General features: G+C 47.4%; 1 protein-coding gene and 1 pseudogene across 9 annotated transcripts in view; one reads left to right on the top strand and one right to left on the bottom strand.

Moving 5' to 3' along the window:
- The window catches only part of TRRAP (transformation/transcription domain associated protein), a 134,320-nt gene that overhangs the window by 108,678 nt on the left and 12,511 nt on the right, over positions 1-13,131 (top strand). For 5 of the 9 annotated variants that reach the window (XM_031012672.2, XM_031012670.2, XM_055393170.1 and 2 more), the window contains 5 exons: positions 1,198-1,399; positions 2,890-3,054; positions 4,572-4,662; positions 5,982-6,181; positions 7,029-7,290. In XM_031012672.2, the coding sequence (XP_030868532.2) occupies positions 1,198-1,399; positions 2,890-3,054; positions 4,572-4,662; positions 5,982-6,181; positions 7,029-7,290 (920 nt within the window). The remainder of the gene's footprint in view (positions 1-1,197; positions 1,400-2,889; positions 3,055-4,571; positions 4,663-5,981; positions 6,182-7,028; positions 7,291-13,131) is intronic. The other 4 variants (XM_031012671.2, XM_031012669.2, XM_055393171.1 and 1 more) reach the window with 1 other exon arrangement.
- LOC101131845 (E3 ubiquitin-protein ligase RNF14-like) lies at positions 10,949-12,344 on the bottom strand (annotated as a pseudogene).

The following is a 13,131-nucleotide window of genomic DNA, read 5'->3' as shown; positions in this document are numbered from 1 at the left end:
TTGCTCTAATAGCTTTTTGGGGATTCTTCTTTTCTGTGTATAAGATCGTGTCAACTGCAGGTAGAGATGGACTGACATCTTCGCTTCCAATAAGGATGCCTTTTATTTCTTTTTCTTCCCAATTGCCCTGACTAGAACCTCAAGTACAGTGCTGAATTAAAGAGATGAGATCCTTGTCTTTTTCTTGATCTTGGGGAAAGCCATTCAGTCTTTCAGCCTTGAGTATGATGTTAGCTGTGGGTGTTCTGTAGATGCCTTTTATAAGCTTGAGGAACTTCCCTTCTGTTCTAAATTTGCTGGGTATTTTTATCATGAGATGTCGTTGGATTTTTTTCAAATGGCTTTTTCTGTGTCCTCTGAGATGATTGTGGTTTTTTTCCTTCATTCTTTTAATGTGGTATATCACATTGATTGGTTTTATTTATACTGACTTTTTTGTTTTCTGTGTTGAACCACCCTTATTGCTGGGATAAATCCCACTTGGTCATGATGGATAATCCTTTTAATCCGCTGCTGGAGTTGGGTTGCTCATTTTTGTCGAGGATGTTTGCATCTGTATCATAAAGCACCTGGGTCTGAAGTTCCCTTGCTATGTCTGGTACATTGCTGGTGTAATAGTGAAGCGATATAACTGCTGTGGAAACAGTTTGACGGTTCCACAAAAAGTAAGCATAGAGTTCCCACGTGACCAGCATTTCCACTCCCTGGTATACACCCAGAAGTGTTGAAACAAACAGATACCTGTTCGGGAATGTTTGTAGCAGGACTATTTGCAATAACCAAGATGTGGAAACAACACAAATGAACAGATAAACAAAATGTTTATGTTCTATGTGTGCAATGGAATGTTATTCACTTGTTAAAGAGAATGAAGCACCGACACAGGCTTCAACATGGATAAACCTCGAAAACACTGTGCTAGGTGAAAGAAGCCAGATTCAAAAGATCACATGGTGTATGATTCAACTTCTATGAAATGTACAGAACCGGTCAATCCACAGAGACAGAAGGCAGACTGCAGGTTCCCAGGGGCTGGAGGTGGGAGGGATTCAGAGCGACTGCTTATGGAGCGGTTGCACAACATTGTGAATGGACCAAATGCCCCGCAGTGTTCATTTTATAATGGTTAATTTCAGGTTACGTGAAGCTCTCTTCAATTGAAAACCATACACGTTTTGGTTTTCTGTCTCCTCACAGGTCCGAGGAGGCAAACAAAGCCTTCTCTGCAGCTGTGCAGATGCACGATGTGCTGGTGAAAGCCTGGGCCATGTGGGGCGACTACCTGGAGAACATCTTCGTGAAGGAGCGGCAGCTGCACCTGGGCGTGTCTGCCATCACCTGCTACCTGCACGCCTGCCGGCATCAGAACGAGAGCAAATCGAGGAAATACTTAGCCAAGGTGAGACCGAAAAAAAGAGCTTTGACCAGAGGCCATCTGTCGCCTTCAGATTTGGACAGAAATTTAGCTACAGTTTACTCATCCGTGCTGGGTGTGAGGCATGATTTCATGCCTTAACTCTTAATCCTCATCACTGTTCGAAGTATCTTTCACAGTTCCATTTCAAAGCTGAGAAAACTGAGGCCTGGACACTCTTAGGGCCCCAGAACTTCCAAGTGGCAAAGCCTCACGTAGAGCCCAAGTCTAGCACTGCCTGAGGGAGCTCACACCGAACAGAGGGCTGAGGAGGGGATGTGGAGCTAGAACTTCCCTCCTAGACGCCCGTTAGGTTGTCATCCCTCCCCTGCAGGGCTGCTGTCAGCACAGCCACAGAGCCGGCGTGCTGGGGTGGTTGTGGGTTTCTCTCTGCACCGTGCCCCCCAGCAGCCCTGAGCTCAGGGTGGGTGTCACCCACGTGCTCACTGAAGGACGTGCACTTAACATTCAGGTTCCCCCTTCATGTGGCTTCCTGTCTTCCACCAAGAAGCAGACAAGTAAAACCCAGAATTAATTCCAGCAGGAAACCCAAAAATAAATTGTTCCCTTTCCTATTTTGTCCATTAAAGGTTTGGATTTTTTAGAATTCCTTGATTTAACGTAAAAATTTGGAATGTACACCAGCACATGGCAGTTAAAGCCGACTACAGAGACAGCTACACGCACTGCCTCAGTGCCTGGCTCCGGGTTGCCTACACCCAGATGTAATTGTTTCAGTAGTCCATAGACACCTGGCTGCCAGCCTGTGGCCTACCTGTTGCCGGGGTGATGAGCATTCTGAGAGTTTTAGCAAAAGTTCGTTTTGTTTGGATGAGATCATGAGTGTAAGTTAATGGGTGGGCAGGCCCCAGGCATCTTCCTGTTGCTGTCTTGCAGTCGGTCACTGGTCAGTGCTAGCCAGTGGATTAGATCAGCAAGTAATTGTTATTAAAACTAAATCAAAAGGCCGGGCGTGGTGGCTCATGCTTGTAAACCCAGCACTTTGGGAGGCCAAGGTGGGTGGATCACTTGATGTCAGGAGTTCAAGACCAGCCTGGCCGACATGGCAAAACCCCATCTCTACTAAAAATATAAAAATTAGCCAGGCGTGGTGGTGTGTGCCTGTAGTCCCAGCTACTGGGGAGGCTGAGGCAGGAGAATTGCTTGAACCCAGGAGGTGGAGGTTGCAGTGAGCCAAGATCGCACCACAGCACTCCAGTCCTGGGTGACAAAGCAAGACTGTCTCAAAAACAAAACACAAAAAAACTAAAGAGAACATCTATTTTTAAATTTTAGGTTATATATACTGTAAGATTTACATTAAGTATAGCAATAATGTTGGCCTGCTTATAGATTTTTTTTTTTACATGGCCAGTAAAGCCGCTCTATACAGTGTTGTAATGTTGGGGAAAAAGTCTCTTGCTTGAGGGCTTCAGAATTGTCGTTCTACTCTAGAATTTCTCCTTCTGTCTCAGGTGCTGTGGCTTTTGAGTTTTGATGATGACAAAAACACTTTGGCAGATGCCGTCGACAAGTACTGCATTGGTGTGCCACCCATCCAGTGGCTGGCCTGGATCCCACAGCTGCTCACCTGCCTGGTTGGCTCGGAGGGAAAGCTGCTCTTGAACCTCATTAGCCAGGTGGGAAGAGCAGGGTGGCCTTGTTCACGTGCACAAAACATTGTGTCTTCATTTTGCGTTCTTTTTTTTCCCAGAAAGTAAATTTGAGTGTTCAAAGTATTAAAAACAAGTTAAAGAGATGGGAAGATATAATCATGTAGATATTATTTAATATAAAGTATAATTAAAAGTTATTAAAGAATATATCAGAGTTGAAATGAAATAGCTAATAAAGCAGTTCACTGTTAAAATTCTAATTTCTTAAACATTTTCCCATATATAATGCAAGTAAAATAAACTCGTAGTAAAACATACAATTGCCAGTGGGTACCCTGAGAATGACAGTGAGCCCTGAATCTGATTGGTAGTTTTCCTCTGATTTTTTGTCATATGCTGGGAGCTCTTCGGAGCTGCCCTTAAACTAAAACATGCCCAATTGTGACTGTCGCCCTTTCGACAGTTGAGCTGCATCATAAGGAACCCATGGTTCTCAAGGGCAGTGGGGCCAGGCCGGGGAAGCGGACAGCCCAGGGCCCTATGGAAAGGCTCTCATAACCATCTCTTGAGAATGATTCCAGGATGTCCCTCTCCCGTGAAAAGACCCAGGCATAGAGGAAGGACCAGAAACGGCGGAAGCGTGGCTACAGTGAGGTTTGGGACACAGCGCCTTCGTGGTTGCTTTTGTAAAATCACGAAGCGCTGCAGGAGTCCGTGAAGGTCTTCAGGAAGGAGCTGGGCCCGAGCGTTCTGCCCACCCATTCCTCTGGCTCCTTCCTGCACGCAGCACCTGTGCTATGTGGGCCCTGAGCTATGCCCTGGTTTTCCTTGAGGAGGCAGCTGTGTTTTTGAGTCCTAGCATTCTGTGTAGCGCTTATCCTCAGGATGCAGGTCCGACCTACTTGGTTTCATCACTTCTGGAGCATCTCAGGTTCAAGAGCAGCCGCCTCTGCCTGTGACGGCTTAGATGTTATTCCTTTCTTCCTTTCATGGGCACATTCTGAAAGATGCAAGTGACATGGTACTATCCTGTCAGTCACAGAACTCCAGTTCAATAAAATGGGAGTTTCTTAACTGAAACGGACATCCCTCCATCTCCTCCCAGCTGCAGTTAGGCAGAATAAAGTTATTTGATAATGGAATTAGTTCACAATCCACAGTGAATTGTGCCTGACAGATAAGCTGGTATTTGTTTGTTTTTTTATTTGCTTCAGTGAGATCTGGGGACACACGTATTTTGCCTTCCTCAGATTTACTGCCTGGAAGGAAAGCGTGGTTTCCCTGTCACTCACAGTTCCTGGGTGGAGTTGATGAAATGCATGTGTTGATGTGTCTTGGCTCTTTTAAAGTGAATTAAATATTTTGCCTGCTGTTGAACCTGGCCTTGTGCGTTAGATCAGTGCTGCAGTATTTGCTTCCTTGGTCCAAAGGCAGATCAAACACCTGTTTCTGACTTGACATTGGTTATTTTCAATACCAATTATCTTTATCCAGAGCTCAGCAGAGAGCAGCACTGTTTATAACATCTTGTCTCTGAGCAGGTTGGACGCGTGTATCCCCAAGCGGTCTACTTTCCCATCCGGACCCTGTACCTGACCCTGAAAATAGAACAGCGGGAACGCTACAAGAGCGGTACGTCTCGGGTGGGGCCGGTAGGCCAGGCCGGGAAGGGCTCATTCCAGGGGGTGCCCCACATCCAGACAGACCACCGCAGCCACCCCTGCCCTGCAGCTCACTCCTAGCTATGGCCAATCTCTCCTCAGTGGGCAGCACTGTAGGGCAGGAAGCAAAGTCTGACCTGAGTACAGTCTCTCTTTTGCCAGGATGTAATAGGCGTTCATTTATCCAAGTGATTTGATCTATAGGTAGAGAAAAATATGTGAAATTTTCAGCTTCAGAAAACTGTAAAGTTTACCTTTCTCCTTAGTAGTAAGTGCATCCCAGTACACAGCAGATGCCAGCTGCCGTGTGTGTGTGTGTGTGTGTGTGTGTGTGTGTAAGTTATGAGGAGTATCTTCAGCTGTGAGAAGAATCAGCATTGAAGTCAGTCTTACCAGATGTTGGTGAAATTTCACTCACAATGTAAGACTTTTAATCTATATTGAATAGCCCTTGTATGCAAAGCAACAACTGATTTGATGGCTTCAGTTACCCACTAGGCAGGGTGCTTTAAATAATGAGAGGACCGTTTACTGCCCCTTGTTTTCAATGCTGAGTCTCCTAAGGGCCGTGGGCCGTGCGTGGTTGGTGAGAGGCGGTGGATGAGGGCTGCATGGCACATTTCAGCTCTAACCTCTGGGGAGTCAGTCTGCCTAGGTGGCTTCATGTCTTGGTCATTTGAAAATTAAGGTTTTTTAGTTTTAAGACTAAGTGTAGAGAGGTAAATTCAGGAAAAAAATGGTCATTAAAGGCTCTGCAATGTATCTCACAGGGAAAAATGACCGTATTTTTCAAAAGCAGTATTTTGCAATTGGCTTGGCTTTCCAAACCAGTTTCCTATTAACTGCTTTTAGATTCTCTGAGTTTATAGTAGCAAGGAACGTGTAACAGATTGTGAGATATTTTTCCAAACATTTATGTTTAGGATGATCAGACGTAACAGAAACATTAAAAGGAGTGCTCAGGGAACTCTTGTGCGCCCTCACCTGGACTCACCAGGTCCAGGTGCGTGTTGTCACATCTGCATCCTCCTAAAACACATACACGGGTTTATTTAATGGAATGGATTGAAGCCGCATTGTAGACAACTGCGCTGTCCCTCCCCGCGTCCCTCAGCGCACCTGCGCCTAGAACCAGGGCCTTCTCCCACGCAGTCCCTGGGGAAGCGGTCTTGTAGGGATTCACACGCCGGCAGGAACCAGCGCTCCTTTGGCCCATGGGTCCTGCAGCGCTCCGAGCCCTGGCGTCTGTCGGTTTTGCGCTGACACTGGCGTTGTGTGTGTTGCTCTCAGATTCTGGACAGCAGCAGCCAAGTTCAGTGGGTAACCAGTCCCATTCTGCATCAGATCCAGGGCCCATAAGAGCAACAGCACCCATGTGGCGCTGCAGCCGAATCATGCACATGCAGCGAGAGCTCCACCCCACCCTTCTGTCTTCCCTGGAAGGCATCGTCGATCAGATGGTCTGGTTCAGAGAAAATTGGCATGAAGAGGTATTTGGCTCTGATCTTGCACATGGTGGCTCCTTGTAGAGGGGACGTGGTGTTCTGTATGCTTCTGTGGCTCTCTTCCCTTGAGTTAGTTGCCGGTCCTTTTATATATTTGTTGTTGAACTTAACCATGGACCAGGCAAATAGCTATCTCTGCACACTAGTACAGCCTTAAAGATTCAAAGTAGAAGACATGAAAGAAGGTGGAATTGAGGAAGCCGCTTCTTGCTGTTAAAATGCTGGCCGTGCTCACGTCCCTGAGCTCAGTGACCTGAGTGCCACTGTTAACCAGGTGTGAGCAGGAGCAGTGGCGTGAGTAACAGGGTTATAATTTCCATAGATGGGAAATTGTAGGGATGTGGGGTCTTTTCAGCAGTCAGAACACTTCCTTAATAACGTTGGCTTAAGCTGATGACGGAATAGTCCACGCCTCACTGCCCAGATGCTTACCTGGTTGAGCCCCGGGGCCAGCTCCTTACTGCCGTGAAGTCTCGTGTGTGCACGGTGCACGCAGACACGCGGTGGGAACAGTACAGCTGCCTGAAAATGCAGGGGTTTTGTGGCTAATCGCAGACAAGTGTATGATCCAAAAAAGTGGGGCTTTTCTGTTTTCGCTTTTTGAATGTTGAGGGCCCTTACTCCCCAAGGTCAAAAGCGCCTGCTCCCATGTGGCATGCACAGGTGTCCCGTTTCTTGCACACGCTGATTTCATGCCTGCTGTGTGTGGGTCCTGCCGGGGGGTGCAGAGATGACCCTGGGCTGGGAGGGCCGCACTCAATAGGTGCTTTTGGCTGCTGGTTCTGGAGTGGAGGGCTGTGTTTGTCAGTTGTCTCTGGCTCTTTTCTACCAGGTTCTCAGGCAGCTCCAACAGGGCCTGGCGAAATGTTACTCCGTGGCGTTTGAGAAAAGCGGAGCGGTGTCCGATGCTAAAATCACCCCCCACACTCTCAATTTTGTGAAGAAGTTGGTGAGCACGTTTGGGGTGGGCCTGGAGAATGTGTCCAACGTCTCGACCATGTTCTCCAGCGCAGCCTCTGAGTCTCTGGCCCGGCGGGCGCAGGCCACTGCACAAGACCCTGTCTTTCAGAAGCTGAAAGGCCAGTTCACGACAGGTGAGTCTCCATTTTCCTTCCCTTCCATAGGGAGAATTGTGCACGCTGATTTCCTCCGGCTTTAGTGTCGAAGCTGATTGGATCGTTGGTTTTCTGATCAGTGCACAGGGCACACTGGTTACACTTTGTTTACAGTGCAGACTTCAGAGTGCATAGCTGAGAACACATGTTTTTCTCCCAGGGGGAGGGGTCCAGGTTTGGAGCAGGAGCTGCCAGGATCCAAGACGGGGTAGAAAATGCATGGTTTCAGGCCACACTGCCCTCCTGCCTTCCTGAGACCCTTCCTTCACTTGTTTTTGGTGGGAAACAGGGTAGGGTGGGAGACATTGTTAGTGTGAGCCAGTAGGAGACAGAGTCCTGGTGAGCCGGTGGGAGATGGGGCCGGGTGAGCCGGTAGGAGACGGCACCAGGTGGGATGGTGGGAGATGGTGTTAGTGAGCCAGTAGGAGACAGCATCTGGCGGGCCAGTGGGAGACAGGGTCCGGTGGGCCCATGGAAGACTGGGTCTGGGTGCGCTGGTGGGAGATGGCGCCGGGTGAGCCAGTAGGATTTATAGGGGCAGGGCCTGCAGCGACGAGCTAAGTGCAAGCTCACTGTGGATTCTGGGCATCGTAATAGGGAGATGTATTTTCAATGCTTGTCTGTAGTTCAGGTTAATGCGTTTTCCTAGACTCACAGCTTAACTCCTGGCTCTGCCTCTTATGTTGTGATGTGAGGAAAGGAGTCCAATTTCCTTCAGCCCAGGTTTCTTCCTCTGTCAAATAGGGATCCTCACCCCACAGTATCCCCCCCACCATCTACACACCCCTGTTCCATCCTTGCACCCCCGTCCCATCCATGTACCCCCGTTCCATCATACACACACATGTCCCATCTACGCACCCACGTCCTGTCCATGCACCCCATCCACTTACCTGTATCCTATCACCTGCATCCCATCACTCCCATGTCCCATCTACACACCCGTGTCCCATCTACTTACTCTTGTCCCATCATACACACCTACATCCCATTTACACACGCATGTCCCATCATACACACCCCTGTCCCATCTACACACCCGCGTCCCATCCTCGCATCCCCATCCCGTCCTCACACTCCCGTCCCATCCTCGCATCCGCATCCCATCCTCATACCCCCATCCCATCCATGCACCCCCATCCCATCTATGCACCCCTGTCCCATTCACACTCCCCCGTCTAGTCCACACACCCCATCCACTCACCTGCGTCCCCTCATCCTCATGTCCCATCTACACACCAACGTCCCATCTACTTACCCTCATCCCATCGTACACACCTACATCCCATTTACACATGCGTGTCCCCGCGTACGCACTGTGTCCCATCTACACACCCACATAACATCTGCGCATCCGCATCCCATTGTGCACACCCGCATCCACCGCGGTGCGCACAGGCACAGCTGCTTCTCGTGCTGTCTGGAACACGTTGCTTCTTACTCCTCATTCAGCCTCCATCCCACTTACCTGCAGGCTCCCTAGCAGAGAAGCGCGTGGTGGGCTCTCTTGCCAGGCTCTCACTGAGAGCTCCTGGTCCCAGGATGTGGCTTCAGCTGCCTGAGTAACTTCCCCAAGCCTTCATCTCTCAAGTGTCAGCACATGAGTGATTGCTGTGTGAAAACAAGATTTGTCTGGTACAGTTTCCCAGAGATGAAAGAAAGATTAAATCATTCACATTTAAAAGCTTAATTACTGCATTTTTAAAATTGTAGAACAAATCATTTTAATTTTCATTTCTTATCTTCAACTTATTCTTTAAATTAACTTGAATTTTTATACAAAATGTCCTGAATGGAAGTGCATGAAACTATCTGGTTAAAACAAAATATGGGCCTTCAAACCTAAGCTCAGTCACTAGCCCAGGTAAAAAGAAGAGATGCTATTCTGTGACCTTTTTCCTCTTAATATGTTATATGCCAAAGAGTTTAAAAATGTGATTAGTTGCCTTGGTGACAGAATAAATAGCAGCAACTCTGTTCTAATTATAAGATGATTTTAAATTTTATTTTTAAGATTAAGTATCCTCTTTGACAATCCAGAAACATAGTCTTTGCTGACTCTTTGGACACACACCTAAAACAGTTAAAAATGATTCCTCAATTTTCAGTGACAAAGTACAAAAAAAGAGTATGTTCTTGGTGGGCACGGTGGCTCACGTCTGTAATCCCAGCACTTTCAGAGGCCGAGGTGGGCGGGTCACTTGAGGTCAGGAGTTCGAGACCAGCCTGACCAACATGGTGAAACCCCATCTCTACTAAAAATACAAAAATTAGCCTGTCATGGTGGCGTGCGCCTGTAATCCCAGCTACTCAGGAGGCTTAGGTGGGAGGATCGCTGGAACTTGGGAGACGAGGTTGCAGTGAGCCAAAATCACGCCACTGCACTCCAGCCTGGGCAACAGTGAGACTCTGTCTCAAAAAAGAATATGTTCTCAAGCTGCAGTTCAGGTTTTCTGTCCCCTTTTCCAAAAAATCTTACTTTACTACCAAGCCACTCACCTAACTATAAGGAAAGACAGTTTTTCAAAAAGGCAACAAAATCCAGAAAATGGAGTAGGTATCAGTCCAAAATTATCACCGAAAACACTGCTGTTGCAAAAAAAAAAAAAAAAGAAAATTAGAGTAGGAAGCCGAATTCCCATAGCTTGTTAGAGAAGATCTTTAAAAAGAATTCAGAAAGTTAAGAGTGGAACTGCAGTGGTATAGACAGGCTCAAAATGCAGATAATTCAGGAACATTCAGTTTGGAAATATATTAGGCTTTCTCCTAGTCCAGCAGAGGAAATAAAATCATGTGTTGCTGGAATTAATATTAAAATTGTCCCCACATGCAGAAGGTAAAGAAAGAGAATATGGAACAAACGTAGCAAAGACAAGTCACCTTAAGTCTAGGCTCTACTGCCCAGGAAAATTGAATCGAACTTAAATTCTTCCTGAGTCAGTATCACTAAATTCTAGATTTGGCCTGAAACCAGTGGACCACATACACCACTAATAAATACCAAGTGATCCACAGTGTTTGTGGTATTACATTTTTTTAATTATTATAAGTTTCTATTCTGAAAAGCAGTAGATCAAAATGATACTGCACCATCCAGTTGGTTACAGACTAAACGGCTCCCTCCAAAGAGGACTGACTTGGCAGAAACCTAGGCTGGAAGGAATGTGAGTAACATGAAGTACATCAGGCTCTCAGTATAATTTCCGTAAGGGTTTTCTACCCACCCCAGTTGTAGGGAGTAGTACTGAGGGAGCTCCAACACAGTGTCTTACAGGGGTGCTTCCCAGAGACAGAAGGGCTCTAAGTTTAACTCTTGACCCCTCTTCTCCTTACCTAAAGCTTGGGGAAGAAAATAAATATTTAATTTTTAACTTTACAGAGCTTTGAGCACATTATAATATTTAATATTCTGTAGCTTCATTTTCTGAACCTTTGGCTTAGAATTTTTTTCTCAACTTACATTAAAAAAAAGTATGAATGCTCCTTCACCAGATGAAAATATAAGCCATGTTCTTCCATCTCTTCTACACAGGAAGAGTGAATGAATAGTACTGTAAATATCCTGCAAGGTTACTTTGTGTACTTGACAAAAGATTAGGGAAAACCAATCCACTTCCATAGCTCGAGCAGTAGTTAACTAGTCTTCAATCTCATCTTCCCCAATGTCTCCATTCATATCCAAGCATGAAACAGCCGGTTACAACACGGTGAAGTAGGGTTGGCGAAATGTTTGTAAGGGGTTGCTAGAGAGAGAACCCATGCCGACCCAATAGAAATAGAGCCTGCAGCCAGTACATGGCATCCACCTCACTTCTCTATGTGAATTCCACAGCATGGGCATCTCTTCGAGTTCTCTTCTAGCCACTCCTTACTTTCCATCTCTTCCAGTGCCCTCTGACTCACCCTCTTACCTTACCTCTGTTCCAGAAATCTTGTCTTGGCCTCATCTGCTTGCAGGTATTCGTTTTGTAAGTCTGTTAATTTCTCTGCCATCACCTTACGTGGAGAGGCCCCATGGTAGGTCAGTCTGCACAAGGTACAGAAGGCAAAGTTGCAGCTGGAGCAGATGCCCGTGGTACAGCCAGGCCCTGCAGGCCCCCACAGGCAGGGGCAGCACACCACATCTGCCACCAGCTCCAAGGTGGATGGGAGGAGAAGGCAGCCATGATGGGCAGAGAACTCTGCTTCCGCTGGCTCTTTGACCTGGCCAGGAGTGGCCACCGAAGGGCACTTTGGTTCTGAGCAGTTGAGGCCTTGAACCTGGCCATCTCTGATCTGGATTTCAAAGCAGTCCTTCAGACAGGCTTTGCAGTACACAGGCCTCACTCCAAGAAGTACATGCATTCACTGCCCAGCTTCTCGCAGAAACAGATGTCGTACAGGAACAATATACTATTAAAGCATTTTATCTGCTAAGCTTGATCAAAGTCCAAGATTTCCTGGATCAGACTTGACAGTGATTCCACATCCTGCACAGCTCTCTTATCCACAATTTCCTCTTGATCTACATGAGATCCAGCAGCTCCTCCAAAATCTAGCTCTGATGGGAGGGGCTTGAGCTATCCTTCTCAGCACTTTTTCCTGAGAACCCATCGTGAGCTCAGAGGGAGAGACAATATTGGGGTGCACCAGGGTCTCTTGCTTAAGAAACTGCATCCAGGCAGACAAGATCCCGCTGCCACTGTGTTCTTCCCATAGGTTGTCTAAGTGCTTGCATAGAGCAGAGAGCTGAGTTGGTGACAGCAATTTGCCACTAAGTGTGAATGAAGGTGGGAAGGAGGATGGATAATCTGGTGGCAGTTCAGAGTTCAGCACAAGTGGAGGGAGAAAGCAAATGGTATATTCAAAGCTACTATTCTGGGGGCACTCATCTGAATTGCCGCTCACAAATAACTTGAAGTTCTGTGGCAAATCCCGATCGATGCTGATTTCTCCACCTCGGACAGGCTCTGCTTTTCCAGATTCATCTCCATCTTAAATACTCGCCAGGACCAGCAGCTCACCTCCTGAACTTCTCAGTCTTCTGACAACATTTAATTTTTTGAGGAATTGTTAATAACAATCAGAAAAAAAGGATGTCAGCACCGCAGTCTGTATTTCAGTTTATTTATTTATTTATTTATTTTAAGGTGGAGTTTTGCTCTGTTGCCCAGGCTGGAGTGCAGTGGTGTGATCTCGGCTCACCGCCACCTCTGCCTCCCAGGTTCAAGTGATTCTCCCACCTCAGCCTCCCGAGTAGCTGGGATTACAGGTGCACGTGCCGCCACACCTGGCTAATTTTTGATTTTTAGTACAGGTGGGGTTTCGCTATGTTGGCCAGGCTGGTTTTGAACTCCTGACCTCAAATGATCCACCTACTTCGACCTCCCAAAGTGCTGGGATTACAGGTGTGAGCCACTGCCCGGCCATGTATTTCAGTTTAGAGTGGAGTTCATGCAGATCCCATTTATTCTCCAGGTGGTGGAGATGAGACTGCCAAAGCCGGGTAACAGGCCAAGATGTGGAACTCATACTACATATACTGTGGAAATCCTGCCATTTGGGGCAAACCGGAAACCGCTACCCCAGTGAGGGAAGCCCCTCCTCCACGGTGTTTCCCTCCAGCCTGCAAAACTCTTTTTCATTCTTCCAGGCCACACTCTGCGCACTCCAGCCTTGGGGCCAGCCCTGGTCTGGGTTCAGCATGCCACTGCCGCCATCTCCAGCACTCGCCAGCCGGCGTCACTTGGGCAACTGACCAACAAGTGGGGCAGGCCGCAGCCTAGCTCTCTGCCCCAGCGCTGAGATCAGAGGGCGCTGTGTGGGCCTGTGAGCAATGGG

The sequence above is a fragment of the Gorilla gorilla genome, chromosome 6, assembly GCF_029281585.2.
Source record: "Gorilla gorilla gorilla isolate KB3781 chromosome 6, NHGRI_mGorGor1-v2.1_pri, whole genome shotgun sequence".
Classification (NCBI taxonomy): Eukaryota; Metazoa; Chordata; class Mammalia; order Primates; family Hominidae; genus Gorilla; species Gorilla gorilla.
Note: the sequence above shows the minus strand (reverse complement) of the source record. Positions and strands in the feature narration are given on the sequence as shown.